The sequence below is a fragment of the Panulirus ornatus genome, chromosome 42 (genome assembly GCF_036320965.1).
Source record: "Panulirus ornatus isolate Po-2019 chromosome 42, ASM3632096v1, whole genome shotgun sequence".
NCBI lineage: Eukaryota > Metazoa > Arthropoda > Malacostraca > Decapoda > Palinuridae > Panulirus > Panulirus ornatus.
In genome coordinates, this window is record NC_092265.1 from 16,682,746 (window position 1) to 16,700,494 (window position 17,749).

The 17,749-nt window shown below is 41.7% G+C and overlaps 1 protein-coding gene across 7 annotated transcripts in view; it reads left to right on the forward strand.

Annotated features, from left to right (window-relative positions):
• The window catches only part of LOC139761939 (breast cancer anti-estrogen resistance protein 3 homolog), a 680,749-nt gene that overhangs the window by 602,758 nt on the left and 60,242 nt on the right, over positions 1–17,749 (forward strand). For all 7 annotated transcript variants that reach the window (XM_071686635.1, XM_071686632.1, XM_071686633.1 and 4 more), the window contains 2 exons: positions 16,825–17,003; positions 17,223–17,301. In XM_071686635.1, the coding sequence (XP_071542736.1) occupies positions 16,825–17,003; positions 17,223–17,301 (258 nt within the window). The remainder of the gene's footprint in view (positions 1–16,824; positions 17,004–17,222; positions 17,302–17,749) is intronic.

Consider the following 17,749-nt stretch of genomic DNA (forward strand, 5'->3'; position numbering starts at 1 on the left):
ACCTCAGCTGGCCCCCTTCTCTGTTCCTTCTTTTGGAAAATTAAAAAAAAAAATGAGAGGGGAGAATTTCCAGTCCCCCGCTCCCTTCCCTTTTAGTCGCCTTCTACAACACACAGGGAATACGTGGGGAGTATTCTTTCTCCCCTATCCCCAGTGATAATATATTTTTTTTTTTTTTTTTCGTACGATTCGCCATTTCCCGCATTTGCGAGGTAGCGTTAAGAACAGAGGACTGGGCCTTAGAGGGAAAATCCTCACCTGGCCCCCTTCTCTGTTCCTTCTTTTGGAAAATTAAAAAAAAACGAGAGGGGAGGATTTCCAGCCACCCGCTCCCTCCCATTTTAGTCGCCTTCTACGACACGCAGGGAATACGTGGGAAGTATTCTTTCTCCCGTATCCCCAGGGATAATATATATATATATATATATATATATATATATATATATATATATATATATATATATATATATATATGTATATATATATATATATATATATATATATATATATATATATATATATATATATATATTTATATTTATCATACTTTGTCGCTGTCTCCCGCGTTTGCGAGGTAGCGCAAGGAAACAGACGAAAGAAATGGCCCCACCCCCCCCCCCCATGCACATGTATATACATACGTCCACACACGCAAATATACATACCTACACAGCTTTCCATGGTTTACCCCAGACGCTTCACATGCCTTGCTTCAATCCACTGACAGCACGTCAACCCCGGTATACCACATCGCTCCAATTCACTCTATTCCTTGCCCTCCTTTCACCCTCCTGCATGTTCAGGCCCCGATCACACAAAATCTTTTTCACTCCATCTTTCCACCTCCAATTTGGTCTCCCTCTTCTCCTTGTTCCCTCCACCTCCGACACATATATCCTCTTGGTCAATCTTTCCTCACTCATCCTCTCCATGTGCCCAAACCACTTCAAAACACACTCTTCTGCTCTCTCAACCACGCTCTTTTTATTTCCACACATCTCTCTTACCCTTACGTTACTCACTCGATCAAACCACCTCACACCACACATTGTCCTCAAACATCTCATTTCCAGCACATCCATCCTCCTGCGCACAACTCTATCCATAGCCCACGCCTCGCAACCATACAACATTGTTGGAACCACTATTCCTTCAAACATACCCATTTTTGCTTTCCGAGATAATGTTCTCGACTTCCACACATTCTTCAAGGCCCCCAGGATTTTCGCCCCCTCCCCCACCCTATGATCCACTTCCGCTTCCATGGTTCCATCCGCTGCCAGATCCACTCCCAGATATCTAAAACACTTCACTTCCTCCAGTTTTTCTCCATTCAAACTCACCTCCCAATTGACTTGACCCTCAACCCTACTGTACCTAATAACCTTGCTCTTATTCACATTTACTCTTAACTTTCTTCTTCCACACACTTTTCCAAACTCAGTCACCAGCTTCTGCAGTTTCTCACATGAATCAGCCACCAGCGCTGTATCATCAGCGAACAACAACTGACTCACTTCCCAAGCTCTCTCATCCCCAACAGACTTCATACTTGCCCCTCTTTCCAAAACTCTTGCATTTACCTCCCTAACAACCCCATCCATAAACAAATTAAACAACCATGGAGACATCACACACCCCTGCCGCAAACCTACATTCACTGAGAACCAATCACTTTCCTCTCTTCCTACACGTACACATGCCTTACATCCTCGATGAAAACGTTTCACTGCTTCTAACAACTTTCCTCCCACACCATATATTCTTAATACCTTCCACAGAGCATCTCTATCAACTCTATCATATGCCTTCTCCAGATCCATAAATGCTACATACAAATCCATTTGCTTTTCTAAGTATTTCTCACATACATTCTTCAAAGCAAACACCTGATCCACACATCCTCTACCACTTCTGAAACCACACTGCTCTTCCCCAATCTGATGCTCTGTACATGCCTTCACCCTCTCAATCAATAACCTCTTCACCCCATATAATTTACCAGGAATACTCAACAAACTTATACCTCTGTAATTTGAGCACTCATTCTTATCCCCTTTGCCTGTGTAACATTGGGGGGCCAAAAAAAAACATAATGCATGCCATCCGCCAATCCTCATATATATATATATATATAGTATATATATATATATATATTTTTTTTTTTTTTTTTTTTTTTTATACTTAGTCGCTGTCTCCCGCGTTTGCGAGGTAGCGCAAGGAAACAGACGAAAGAAATGGCCCAACCCCCCCCCCCCACCCATACACATGTATATACACACGTCCACACACGCAAATATACATACCTACACAGCTTCCATGGTTTACCCCAGACGCTTCACATGCCTTGATTCACTCCACTGACAGCACGTCAACCCCTGTATACCACATCGCTCCAATTCACTCTCTTCCTTGCCCTCCTTTCACCCTCCTGCATGTTCAGGCCCCGATCACACAAAATCTTTTTCACTCCATCTTTCCACCTCCAATTTGGTCTCCCACTTCTCCTCGTTCCCTCCACCTCCGACACATATATCCTCTTGGTCAATCTTTCCTCACTCATTCTCTCCATGTGCCCAAACCATTTCAAAACACCTTCTTCTACTCTCTCAACCATACTCTTTTTATTTCCACACATCTCTCTTACCCTTACGTTACTTACTCGATCAAACCACCTCACACCACACATTGTCCTCAAACATCTCATTTCCAGCACATCCATCCTCCTGCGCACAACTCTATCCATAGCCCACGCCTCGCAACCATACAACATTGTTGGAACCACTATTCCTTCAACATACCCATTTTTGCTTTCCGAGATAATGTTCTCGACTTCCACACATTCTTCAAGGCCCCAGGATTTTCGCCCCCTCCCCCACCCTATGATCCGACTTCGCTTCCATGGTTCCATCCGCTGCAGATCCACTCCCAGATATCTAAAACACTTCACTTCCTCCAGTTTTTCTCCATTCAAACTCACCTCCCAATTGACTTGACCCTCAACCCTACTGTACCTAATAACCTTGCTCTTATTCACATTTACTCTTAACTTTCTTCTTCCACACACTTTTCCAAACTCAGTCACCAGCTTCTGCAGTTTCTCACATGAATCAGCCACCAGCGCTGTATCATCAGCGAACAACAACTGGACTCACTTCCCAAGCTCTCTCATCCCCAACAGACTTCATACTTGCCCCTCTTTCCAAAACTCTTGCATTTACCTCCCTAACAACCCCATCCATAAAACAAATTAAACAACCATGGAGACATCACACACCCCTAAGCCGCAAACCTACATTCACTGAGAACCAATCACTTTCCTCTCTTCCTACACGTACACATGCCTTACATCCTCGATAAAAACTTTTCACTGCTTCTAAACAACTTTTTCCCCCTTTTAAAAAAAATCCCTAAAAAAAAAAAAAAAAAGGGAAAAAAAACCCCCCCCTTTTTTAAAAAAAAATTTTTTTAAGGGAAAAAAAACCAAAAAAAAAAATTTTTTTTCCCCCCCCAAAAAAAAAAAATTTTTTAAAAATTTTTAAAAAAAATTTAATTTTTTTTAAAAAAAAAATTTTTGGGGGGGGGGTTTTTGGGGGAAAAACCCCCAAATTAAAAAAAATGGGTTTTTTTGGGGGAAAGGAAAAAAATTTTTTTGGGGGGGGGGTTTAAAAAAGGGTTGAGGGGGGAAGGGGTTTTTTAAAAAAAAAAAAAAGGGGGGGGGTTTTTTTTTTAAATCGGGAAATTGGGGGAAAAAAAGGGGGGGAAAAAAAGGGACATGGGGGGGGGAAAAGGGGGAAAATTTTTGGGGTTGGGGGGGGGAAAAAAAAAAAAGAAAAAGGGGTTTTTAAAAGGAAAAGGGGGGCCCGGGGGGGAAAAAAGGGGGGGGGGGGGGGGAAAGGGGGGCGGGAAAAATGGGGGGGGAAAGGGGGGGGGGGGAAAAAAGGGGAACGGGGTAAAAGGGGGGTTTTTTTGGGGGGGGTTTAAAAGGGGGGGTTTTAAAAAAAGGGGGGAAAAAAAAAAAAAAAAATTTTTCAAAGGGGGAAAGGGGGGGGGGGCCAAATTTTTTAAAAAAAAAATTTTTCCCCCCCCCCCCCCCCCCCCCCCCCCCCTTTTTCCCCCCCCCCTTTTTTTCCCCCCCCCCAAACCCCCCCCCCCCCAAAATTTTTTTTTCCCCCCCCCTTTGGGGTTTTAAAAAAGGGGGGGGGGGAAAAAAAAAAAAAAAATTTTTTTTTAAAAAAAAACCCAAAAAAAAAAAAAAAGGGGAAAAAAAATTTAAAAAAAAATTTTTTTTCCCTTTTTTTTTTCCCCCCTTTCCCCCCCCCTTTTCCGGGTTTTTAAAAAAAAAAAAAAAAAAAAAAAATTTCCCCCCCCCCCCCCCCCCTTTTTTTTTTTTGGGGGGGGCCCCCCCGGGGTTTTTTTTAAACCCCCTTTTGGGGAAAAAAAAAAATTTTTTTTTTTAAATTTTTTTTTTTTAATTCCCAAAAACCCGGAAAAAAATTTGGATAAAGGGGGTTTTTAAAAAAAAAACCCCCCTTTTTTGGGGGGGGGGGAAAAAAAAAAAAAGGGGGGGAAAAAAAAATTTTTTTTAAATTTAAAAAAAATTTTATTTTTTTTTTAAAAAAAATTTTATATTTTGGGTGGGGGGGGAAAAAAAAAGGGGGGGGGGAAAAAAAAAAAATTTTAAAGGGGGTTTTTGTTTTTGGGGGGTTTTTTTATGTGCTGAAAAAGGGCTTTATTATTGGAATAACCCTGGGTTTTAAAAAACGAGAATACATAAATATAAAATTAAAGTAGGAGGGGATGGCCAGAGAGCTTTTGGATTACTTTTTAATTACCCGGCCGGAAAAAAGAGAAATTTTTGGGTGTTTTAAAGTGCGAGAAAGGGGCCCAAATGGAGGGATGTCTGAATTTATTAAAATTTGGGAGGCAAGGTGAAGATTTGTATGGGTTTTCAGAAAAGAAGAGTGAATTTTTGGGGTGAAGAGGGTGGTGAGAGTAAGTTAAACTTGGGGAAAGGGGACTTGTTGAGGGGAAATACCCGGGGAGGCGAGTAAAAAATGGAAAAAGGTAAAACAAAGGAAGTAAGGGGGGGGGGGGAGGGAAAGGGATGTATTTAAGGGGAAACATGATGGTTGCCCAAAAGATCTTTTTGGCAAAAGAGGGAAAAGGGGAGGTGGGTTGATTAGAAAGGGTTTTGAGTGGTGGGATGAAGAAATAAAATTATTTGTGAAAGAGAAGAGAGAGGCATTTGGACGATTTTTTGCAGGGAAAAAATGAAATTGAGTGGGAGATGTATAAAAGAAAGAGACAGGAGGTCAAGAGAAAGGTGCAAGAGGTGAAAAAAGGGCAAATGAGAGTTGGGGTGAGAGAGTATCATTAAATTTTAGGGAGAATAAAAAGATGTTCTGGAAGAGGTAAATAAAGTGCTAAGACAAGGGAGCAAATGGGAACTTCAGTGAGGGCGCAAATGGGGAGGTGATAACAAGTAGTGGTGATGTGAGAAGGAGATGGAGTGAGTATTTTGAAGGTTTGTTGAATGTGTTTGATGATAGAGTGGCAGATATAGGGTGTTTGGTCGAGGTGGTGTGGCAAAGTGAGAGGGTTAGGGAAAATGATTGGTAAACAGAGAAGAGGTAGTAAAGCTTTGCGGAAGATGAAAGCCGGCAAGGCAGCAGGTTTGGATGGTATTGCAGTGGAATTTATTAAAAAAGGGGGTGACTGTATTTTGACTGGTTGGTAAGGTTATTTAATGTATGTATGACTCATGGTGAGGTGCCTGAGGATTGCGGAATGCGTGCATAGTGCCATTGTACAAAGGCAAAGGGGATAAGAGTGAGTGCTCAAATTACAGAGGTATAAGTTTGTTGAGTATTCCTGGAAATTATATGGGAGGGTATTGATTGAGAGGGTGAAGGCATGTACAGAGCATCAGATTGGGGAAGAGCAGTGTGGTTTCAGAAGTGGTAGAGGATGTGTGGATCAGGTGTTTGCTTTGAAGAATGTATGTGAGAAATACTTAGAAAAGCAAATGGATTTGTATGTAGCATTTATGGATCTGGAGAAGGCATATGATAGAGTTGATAGAGATGCTCTGTGGAAGGTATTAAGAATATATGGTGTGGGAGGCAAGTTGTTAGAAGCAGTGAAAAGTTTTTATCGAGGATGTAAGGCATGTGTACGTGTAGGAAGAGAGGAAAGTGATTGGTTCTCAGTGAATTAGGTTTGCGGCAGGGTGTGTGATGTCTCCATGGTTGTTTAATTTGTTTATGGATGGGGTTGTTAGGGAGGTGAATGCAAGAGTTTTGGAAAGAGGGGTAAGTATGAATCTGTTGGGGATGAGAGAGCTTGGGAAGTGAGTCAGTTGTTGTTCGCTGATGATACAGCGCTGGTGGCTGATTCATGTGAGAAACTGCAGAAGCTGGTGACTGAGTTTGGTAAAGTGTGTGAAAGAAGAAAGTTAAGAGTAAATGTGAATAAGAGCAAGGTTATTAGGTACAGTAGGGTTGAGGGTCAAGTCAATTGGGAGGTAAGTTTGAATGGAGAAAAACTGGAGGAAGTAAAGTGTTTTAGATATCTGGGAGTGGATCTGGCAGCGGATGGAACCATGGAAAGCGGAAGTGGATCATAGGGTGGGGGAGGGGGCGAAAATCCTGGGAGCCTTGAAGAATGTGTGGAAGTCGAGAACATTATCTCGGAAAGCAAAAATGGGTATGTTTGAAGGAATAGTGGTTCCAACAATGTTGTATGGTTGCGAGGCGTGGGCTATGGATAGAGTTGTGCGCAGGAGGGTGGATGTGCTGGAAATGAGATGTTTGAGGACAATGTGTGGTGTGAGGTGGTTTGATCGAGTAAGTAACGTAAGGGTAAGAGAGATGTGTGGAAATAAAAAGAGCGTGGTTGAGAGAGCAGAAGAGGGTGTTTTGAAATGGTTTGGGCACATGGAGAGAATTAGTGAGGAAAGATTGACCAAGAGGATATATGTGTCGGAGGCGGAGCGAATGAGAAGTGGGAGACCAAATTGGAGGTGGAAAGATGGAGTGAAAAAGATTTTGTGTGATTGGGGCCTGAACATGCAGGAGGGTGAAAGGAGGGCAAGGAATAGAGTGAATTGGCTTGATGTGGTATACCAGGGTTGACGTGCTGTCAGTGGATTGAATCAGGGCATGTGAAGCTCTGGGGTAAACCATGGAAAGCTGTGTAGTATGTATATTTGCGTGTGGGGACGTATGTATATACATGTGTATGGGGGTGGTTTGGCCATTTCTTTCGTCTGTTTCCTTGCGCTACCTCGCAAACGCGGGAGACAGCAACAAAGCAAAAAAAAAAAAAAAAAAAGATGTTCCTGGAAGAAGGTAAATAAAGTGCATAAGACAAGGGAGCAAATGGGAACTTCAGTGAAGGGTGCAAATGGGGAGGTGAATAACAAGTGGTGCTGTGTGAGAAGGAGATGGAGTGAGTATTTTGAAGGTTTGTTGAATGTGTTTGATGATAGAGTGGCAGATATAGGGTGTTTTGGTCGAGGTGGTGTGCAAAGTGAGAGGGTAAGGGAAAATGATTTGGTAAACAGAGAAGAGGTAGTAAAAGCTTTGCGGAAGATGAAAGCCGGCAAGGCAGCAGGTTTGGATGGTATTGCAGTGGAATTTATTAAAAAAGGGGGTGACTGTATTGTTGACTGGTTGGTAAGGTTATTTAATGTATGTATGACTCATGGTGAGGTGCCTGAGGATTGGCGGAATGCGTGCATAGTGCCATTGTACAAAGGCAAAGGGGATAAGAGTGAGTGCTCAAATTACAGAGGTATAAGTTTGTTGAGTATTCCTGGTAAATTATATGGGAGGGTATTGATTGAGAGGGTGAAGGCATGTACAGAGCATCAGATTGGGGAAGAGCAGTGTGGTTTCAGAAGTGGTAGAGGATGTGTGGATTCAGGTGTTTGCTTTGAAGAATGTATGTGAGAAATACTTAGAAAAGCAAATGGATTTGTATGTAGCATTTATGGATCTGGAGAAGGCATATGATAGAGTTGATAGAGATGCTCTGTGGAAGGTATTAAGAATATATGGTGTGGGAGGCAAGTTGTTAGAAGCAGTAAAAATGTTTTTATCAAGGATGTAAGGCATGTGTACGTGTAGGAAGAGAGGAAAGTGATTGGTTTCAGTGAATGTAGGTTTGCGGCAGGGGTGTGTGATGTCTCCATGGTTGTTTAATTTGTTTATGGATGGGGTTGTTAAGGAGGTGAATGCAAGAGTTTTGGAAAGAGGGGCAAGTATGAAGTCTGTTGGGGATGAGAGAGCTTGGGAAGTGAGTCAGTTGTTGTTCGCTGATGATACAGCACTGGTGGCTGATTCATGTGAGAAACTGCAGAAGCTGGTGACTGAGTTTGGTAAAGTGTGTGAAAAAAGAAAGTTAAGAGTAAATGTGAATAAGAGCAAGGTTATTAGGTACAGTAGGGTTGAGGGTCAAGTCAATTGGGAGGTGAGTTTGAATGGAGAAAAAACTGGAGGAAGTAAAGTGTTTTAGATATCTGGGAGTGGATCTGGCAGCGGATGGAGCCATGGAAGCGGAAGTGGATCATAGGGTGGGGGAGGGGGCGAAAATCCTGGGAGCCTTGAAGAATGTGTGGAAGTCGAGAACATTATCTCGGAAAGCAAAAATGGGTATGTTTGAAGGAATAGGGGTTCTAACAATGTTGTATGGTTGCGAGGCATGGGCTATGGATATATATATATATTATATATATATATTATATATATATATTTTATATAATATATTTTATATGGGAGCGGGAGGCTGGAAATCCTCCCCTCTCTTTTTTTTTCTTTTTTTTTAATTTTCTAAAAGAAGGAACAGAGGAGGGCCAGGTGAGGATAATCACAAAGGCCCAGTCCTCTGTTCTTAACGCTACCTCGCAAATTGCGGGAAATGGTGGATAGTTTAAAAAAAAAAAAAAAAAAAATAATAATATATATATATATATATATATATATATATTATATAATATATATATATTTATATATATATATATATATATATATATATATATATATATTTTTTTTTTTTACATACCATTCGCCACTTCCCGCATTAGCGAGGTAGCGTTAAGAACAGAGGACTGGGCCTTTGAGGGAATAAACCTCAGCTGGCCCCCTTCTCTGTTCCTTCTTTTGGAAAATTAAAAAAAAAAAATGAGAGGGGAGAATTTCCAGTCCCCGCTCCCTTCCCTTTTAGTCGCCTTCTACAACACACGGGGAATACGTGGGGAGTATTCTTTCCCCCTATCCCCAGTGATAATATATATTTTTTTTTTTTTTTCGTACGATTCGCCATTTCCCTCGCATTTGCGAGGTAGCGTTAAGAACAGAGGACTGGGCCTTAGAGGGAAAATCCTCACCTTGGCCCCTTCTCTGTTCCTTCTTTTGGAAAATTAAAAAAAAACGAGAGGGGAGGATTTCCAGCCACCCGCTCCCTCCCCATTTTAGTCGCCTTCTACGACACGCAGGGAATACGTGGGAAGTATTCTTTCTCCCCGTATCCCCAGGGATAATATATATATCATATATATATATATTTATATATATATATATTATATATATATATATATATATATATATATTTTATATATATTATATATATATATATATATATATATATAATATATATTATATATATATATTTATTTTTATCATACTTTGTCGCTGTCTCCCGCGTTTGCGAGGTAGCGCAAGGAAACAGACGAAAGAAATGGCCCAACCCCCCCCCCCATGCACATGTATATACATACGTCCACACACGCAAATATACATACCTACACAGCTTTCCATGGTTTACCCCAGACGCTTCACATGCCTTGATTCAATCCACTGACAGCACGTCAACCCCGGTATACCACATCGCTCCAATTCACTCTATTCCTTGCCCTCCTTTCACCCTCCTGCATGTTCAGGCCCCGATCACACAAAATCTTTTTCACTCCATCTTTCCACCTCCAATTTGGTCTCCCTCTTCTCCTTCGTTCCCTCCACCTCCGACACATATATCCTCTTGGTCAATCTTTCCTCACTCATTCTCTCCATGTGCCCAAACCACTTCAAAACATCCTCTTCTGCTCTCTCAACCACGCTCTTTTTATTTCCACACATCTCTCTTACCCTTACGTTACTCACTCGATCAAACCACCTCACACCACACATTGTCCTCAAACATCTCATTTCCAGCACATCCATCCTCCTGCGCACAATTCTATCCATAGCCCACACCTCGCAACCATACAACATTGTTGGAACCACTATTCCTTCAAACATACCCATTTTTGCTTTCCGAGATAATGTTCTCGACTTCCACACATTCTTCAAGGCCCCCAGGATTTTCGCCCCCTCCCCCACCCTATGATCCACTTCCGCTTCCATGGTTCCATCCGCTGACAGATCCACTCCCAGATATCTAAAACACTTCACTTCCTCCAGTTTTTCTCCATTCAAACTCACCTCCCAATTGACTTGACCCTCAACCCTATTGTACCTAATAACCTTGCTCTTATTCACATTTACTCTTAACTTTCTTCTTCCACACACTTTACCAAACTCAGTCACCAGCTTCTGCAGTTTCTCACATGAATCAGCCACCAGCGCTGTATCATCAGCGAACAACAACTGACTCACTTCCCAAGCTCTCTCATCCCCAACAGACTTCATACTTGCCCCTCTTTCCAAGACTCTTGCATTTACCTCCCTAACAACCCCATCCATAAACAAATTAAACAACCATGGAGACATCACACACCCCTGCCGCAAACCTACATTCACTGAGAACCAATCACTTTCCTCTCTTCCTACACGTCACGTACACATGCCTTACATCCTCGATAAAAACTTTTCACTGCTTCTAACAACTTGCCTCCCACACCATATATATATATATATATATATATATATATATATATATATATATATATATATATATATATATATGTATATATATATATATGATACAGCGCTGGTGGCTGATTCATGTGAGAAACTGCAGAAGCTGGTGACTGAGTTTGGAAAAGTGTGTGGAAGAAGAAAGTTAGAGTAAATGTGAATAAGAGCAAGGTTATTAGGTACAGTAGGGTTGAGGGTCAAGTCAATTGGGAGGTGAGTTTGAATGGAGAAAAACTGGAGGAAGTGAAGTGTTTTAGATATCTGGGAGTGGATCTGGCAGCGGATGGAACCATGGAAGCGGAAGTGGATCATAGGGTGGGGGAGGGGGCGAAAATCCTGGGGGCCTTGAAGAGTGTGTGGAAGTCGAGAACATTATCTCGGAAAGCAAAAATGGGTATGTTTGAAGGAATAGTGGTTCCAACAATGTTGTATGGTTGCGAGGTGTGGGCTATGGATAGAGTTGTGCGCAGGAGGATGGATGTGCTGGAAATGAGATGTTTGAGGACAATGTGTGGTGTGAGGTGGTTTGATCGAGTGAGTAACGTAAGGGTAAGGGAGATGTGTGGAAATAAAAAGAGCGTGGTTGAGAAAGCAGAAGAGTGTGTTTTGAAGTGGTTTGGGCACATGGAGAGGATGAGTGAGGAAAGATTGACCAAGAGGATACATGGAGAGGATGAGTGAGGAAAGATTGACCAAGAGGATATATGTGTCGGAGGTGGAGGGAACAAGGAGAAGAAGGAGACCAAATTGGAGGTGGAAAGATGGAGTGAAAAAGATTTTGTGTGATCGGGGCCTGAGCATGCAGGAGGGTGAAAGGAGGGCAAGGAATAGAGTGAATTGGAGCGATGTGGTATACCGGGGTTGACGTGCTGTCAGTGGATTGAAGCGGGGTGTGTGGGGCGTCTGGGGTAAACCATGGAAAGCTGTGTAGGTATGTATATTTGCGTGTGTGGACGTATGTATATACATGTGTATGGGGGAGGGTTGGGCCATTTCTTTCGTCTGTTTCCTTGCGCTACCTCGCAAACGCGGGAGACAGCGACAAAGTATAATAAAAAAAAAAATATATATATATATATATATATATATATATATATATATTCCCTGGGGATAGGGGAGAAAGAATACTTCCCACGTATTCCCTGCGTGTCGTAGAAGGCGACTAAAAGGGAAGGGAGCGGGGGGCTGGAAATCCTCCCCTCTCGTTTTTTTTTTTTTTTTTTTTTTTTTTTTTTAATTTTCCAAAAGAAGGAACAGAGAAGAGGTCCAGGTGAGGATATTCCCTCAAAGGCCCAGTCCTCTGTTCTTAACGCTACCTCGCTATTGCGGGAAATAGCGAATAGTATGAAAAAAAAAAATATATATATATATATATATATATATATATATATATATATATATATATATTTCTTTGTTTCTTTCAAACTATTCGCCATTTCCCGCGTTAGCGAGGTAGCGTTAAGAACAGAGAACTGGGTCTTTGAGGGAATATCCTCACCTGGCCCCCTTCTCTGTTCCTTCTTTTGGAAAATAAAAAATAATGAGAGGGGAGGATTTCCAGCCCCCCGCTCCCTCCCCTTTTAATCGCCTTCTATGACACGCAGGGAATACGTGGGAAGTATTCTTTCTCCCCTATCCCCAGGGATAATATATATAGGAGTAGCAGTACTCCTGAAACAGGAGTTGTGGAAGTATGTGATAGAATGTAAGAAAGTAAATTCTCGATTAATATGGGTAAAACTAAAACTAAAGTTGATGGAGAGAGATGGGTGATTAATGGTGCATATGCACCAGGGCATGAGAAGAAAGATTATGAGAGGCAAGTGTTTTGGGAGCAGCTGAATGAGTGTGTTATTGGTTTTGATGCACGAGACCAGGTTATAGTGTTGGGTGATTTGAATGCAAAGGTGAGTAATGTGGCAGTTGAGGGAATAATTGGTATACATGGGGTGTTCAGTGTTGTAAATGGAAATGGTGAAGAGCTTGTAGATTTATGTGCTGAAAAAGGACTGATGATTGGTAATACCTGGTTTAAAAAGCGAGATATACATAAGTATACTTATGTAAGTAGGAGAGATGGCCAGAGAGCGTTATTGGATTACTTGTTAATTGACAGGCGCAGGAAAGAGAGACTTTTGGATGTTAATGTGCTGAGAGGTGCAACTGGAGGGATGTCTGATCATTATCTTGTGGAGGCTAAGGTGAAGATTTGTATGGGTTTTCAGAAAAGAAGAGTGATTGTTGGGGTGAAGAGGGTGGTGAGAGTAAGTGAGCTTGGGAAGGAGACTTGTGTGAGGAAGTACCAGGAGAGACTGAGTACAGAATGGAAAAAGGTGAGAACAATGGAAGTAAGGGGAGTGGGGGAGGAATGGGATGTATTTAGGGAATCAGTGATGGATTGCGCAAAAGATACTTGTGGCATGAGAAGAGTGGGAGGTGGGTTGATTAGAAAGGGTAGTGAGTGGTGGGATGAAGAAGTAAGAGTATTAGTGAAAGAGAAGAGAGAGGCATTTGGACGATTTTTGCAGGGAAAAAATTATATTGAGTGGGAGACGTATAAAAGAAAGAGACAGGAGGTCAAGAGAAAGGTGCAAGAGGTGAAAAAAAGGGCAAATGAGAGTTGGGGTGAGAGAGTATCATTAAATTTTAGGGAGAATAAAAAGATGTTCTGGAAGTAGGTAAATAAAGTGCGTAAGACAAGGGAGCAAATGGGAACTTCAGTGAAGGGCGCAAATGGGGAGGTGATAACAAGTAGTGGTGATGTGAGAAGGAGATGGAGTGAGTATTTTGAAGGTTTGTTGAATGTGTTTGATGATAGAGTGGCAGATATAGGGTGTTTTGGTCGAGGTGGTGTGCAAAGTGCGAGGGTTAGGGAAAATGATTTGGTAAACAGAGAAGAGGTAGTAAAAGCTTTGCGGAAGATGAAAGCCAGCAAGGCAGCAGGTTTGGATGGTATTGCAGTGGAATTTATTAAAAAAGGGGGTGACTGTATTGTTGACTGGTTGGTAAGGTTATTTAATGTATGTATGACTCATGGTGAGGTGCCTGAGGATTGGCGGAATGCTTGCATAGTGCCATTGTACAAAGGCAAAGGGGATAAGAGTGAGTGCTCAAATTACAGAGGTATAAGTTTGTTGAGTATTCCTGGCAAATTATGTGGGAGGGTATTGATTGAGAGGGTGAAGGCATGTACAGAGCATCAGATTGGGGAAGAGCAGTGTGGTTTCAGAAGTGGTAGAGGATGTGTGGATCAGGTGTTTGCTTTGAAGAATGTATGTGAGAAATACTTAGAAAAGCAAATGGATTTGTATGTAGCATTTCTGGATCTGGAGAAGGCATATGATAGAGTTGATAGAGATGCTCTGTGGAAGGTATTAAGAATATATGGTGTGGGAGGCAAGTTGTTAGAAGCAGTGAAAAGTTTTTATCGAGGATGTAAGGCATGTGTACGTGTAGGAAGAGAGGAAAGTGATTGGTTCTCAGTGAATGTAGGTTTGCGGCAGGGGTGTGTGATGTCTCCATGGTTGTTTAATTTGTTTATGGATGGGGTTGTTCGGGAGGTGAATGCAAGAGTTTTGGAAAGAGGCGCAAGTATGAAGTCTGTTGGGGATGAGAGAGCTTGGGAAGTGAGTCAGTTGTTGTTTGCTGATGATACAGCACTGGTGGCTGATTCATGTGAGAAACTGCAGAAGCTGGTGACTGAGTTTGGTAAAGTGTGTGAAAGAAGAAAGTTAAGAGTAAATGTGAATAAGAACAAGGTTATTAGGTACAGTAGGGTTGAGGGTCAAGTCAATTGGGAGGTGAGTTTGAATGGAGAAAAACTGGAGGAAGTGAAGTGTTTTAGATATCTGGGAGTGGATCTGGCAGCGGATGGAACCATGGAAGCGGAAGTGGATCATAGGGTGGGGGAGGGGGCGAAAATTCTGGGAGCCTTGAAGAATGTGTGGAAGTCGAGAACATTATCTCGGAAAGCAAAAATGGGTATGTTTGAAGGAATAGTGGTTCCAACAATGTTGTATGGTTGCGAGGCGTGGACTATGGATAGAGTTGTGCGCAGGAGGATGGATGTGCTGGAAATGAGATGTTTGAGGACAATGTGTGGTGTGAGGTGGTTTGATCGAGTAAGTAACGTAAGGGTAAGAGAGATGTGTGGAAATAAAAAGAGCGTGGTTGAGAGAGCAGAAGAGGGTGTTTTGAAATGGTTTGGTCACATGGAGAGAATGAGTGAGGAAAGATTGACCAAGAGGATATATGTGTCGGAGGTGGAGGGAACGAGGAGAAGAGGGAGACCAAATTGGAGGTGGAAAGATGGAGTGAAAAAGATTTTGTGTGATCGGGGCCTGAACATGCAGGAGGGTGAAAGGAGGGCAAGGAATAGAGTGAATTGGAGCGATGTGGTATACCGGGGTTGACGTGCTGTCAGTGGATTGAATCAAGGCATGTGAAGCGTCTGGGGTAAACCATGGAGGGCTGTGTAGGTATGTATATTTGCGTGTGTGGACGTATGTATATACATGTGTATGGGGGTGGGTTGGGCCATTTCTTTCGTCTGTTTCCTTGCGCTACCTCGCAAACGCGGGAGACAGCGACAAAGCAAAAAAAAGAAAAAAAAAAATATATATTTTTTTTTTTTTTTTGCTTTGTCGCTGTCTCCCGCGCTTGCGAGGCAGCGCAAGGAAACAGACGAAAGAAATGGCCCAACCCACCCCATACACATGTATATACACACGTCCACACACGCAAATATACACAGCTACACAGCTTTCCATGGTTTACCCCAGACGCCCCACACTGCCAATGAACCAGGGAAATGAAACACGATAAATTTTCAATTACACTTTCGTGTGATTATAATGTCATGAGGGGCAAATACAAGAAAAATATGTCAGTTGATATACAATGAAGAGACGTAGCTAGGATGCCATTTGGTAAACAAGTGTTACTGGATGGTGGTGTTCGGATCAGTGGTGTTTGGGTTGATGTTCGGGTCTAGCACCATGCCTGTCATAAAATTTTCATGATGTTGACAGGAAAGGGAACTATTTACAAATTATGCCTACAACAAAGCTGTCCAATTTGTATAGCCCTTCGCTAATATTAGATTTACAATTTGTGTATTTGATAATTGAATTCTATTTCTCATGGCAAAGGAGTTACAGTTTACAGTTAATAACTGAATTAACATTACTCCAGTCAGTACAATGGGCATGATATTTAACATGATTAAACAAAGCATTTTATTCTTGACCTGTTTTTATGCTATATTTATCTTGCTTAAGTCTGCCCAGCATAAAACATGTTACAGTTTTTACAAGAGATTCTGTAAACACAGCACACAGAATTTTCAAGCAAGTCTTTTATTAAGATATTCTTCATAGTATTGTTGTTGCTGAAGGCTACATACACATTAAAGGATTTAAGCAACCTGGGAAGTAATGTAGAATTATCACTAAAAGGAAAAACTGAAGGATTCATGGTACCAAGAGGAGGTTAGAGTTTCTCTTTAAAATTATTTCTTTGCCAACTTAATAGATGCATGAATGAAAGATCTAGGGTTTTCTGAATATGCTAAACATTTTTTTATCCCTATGGATCATGCAATCTAAAAATGGTAACATACATTTATTTCCATGTCCACAGTAAAATTGTTAAAAGGTACCAAATTGTTAAGTAGAGAAATGTTTGTAAATTTTCTTTTGTTGGCCAAATACATAGGCCTCTATACCCTTCTGGCATTCCCTTTTTACAAAAGCTGTTTACACTTTTGCTTGTCTCCCAATGTAAAATTGTTCCTGTCAAAATTTATGATTTCTGGTGTTGGCTGCTAAACATTCCTCCAATTCTACCCTCTAGCACTAGCCCTGTTAAGCTCAGCATATCAACAATTCATGATCTTTCCTTCCAGTCCTTCGAATTGGAGGAATCTGTAGATGTGGTGGCAGAGGCTGGTGAGCTGCGGAAGCTACTAGAATGGGAATTGAGCCTGGATTCCGGGGACCTTCGCTCCCATGCTTGGTACCATGGCACCATTCCCAGAGCCCGAGCTGAAGAGATTGTCCTTAAGGATGGTTCTTTCCTCATTCGGTTAGTATAAACTTGTTTACCCCTTTCTGGTTTTCTTACGAAATCTCATGGTTCATTTAGAGTTCTTTAAGATTACTATTCTCATAGGTATACTATCAAGAACCCATCCCACTTTATTGTGACAGACTGAATACCCATAAGATATAATATTATTTTGCATATTCAGCCTTTTCAGAGTAAATGTCATTCATTTATGAAGAAATTTCTTCTTTTCCACAGTGACTGCATCTCTCAGCCTGGTGACTTTGTGCTGACCTGTCACTGGGCTAACCAAACTCTACACTTCGTCATACAAAAGGTAGCCTAACAAGACAGTAGTAATTGACAGTATTGTCAGTGTCTTGTCTTTTTTCATCTTCCTTTTGGCCCTTTCTTCCTCCCATTTATTGTGTCATGTGATTTTTCCCTAGTCACATTCATAATTATTCATATAACCATCCTTTTCATGCACAAAAAATTCATTCTTTAGTTCATCTGGAGGAAGTGAAGTGTTTTAGATATCTGGGAGTGGATCTGGCAGCGGATGGAACCATGGAAGCGGAAGTGGATCATAGGGTGGGGGAGGGGGCGAAAATTCTGGGGCCTTGAAGAATGTGTGGAAGTCGAGAACATTATCTCGGAAAGCAAAAATGGGTATGTTTGAAGGAATAGTGGTTCCAACAATGTTGTATGGTTGCGAGGCGTGGGCTATGGATAGAGTTGTGCGCAAGAGGATGGATGTGCTGGAAATGAGATGTTTGAGGACA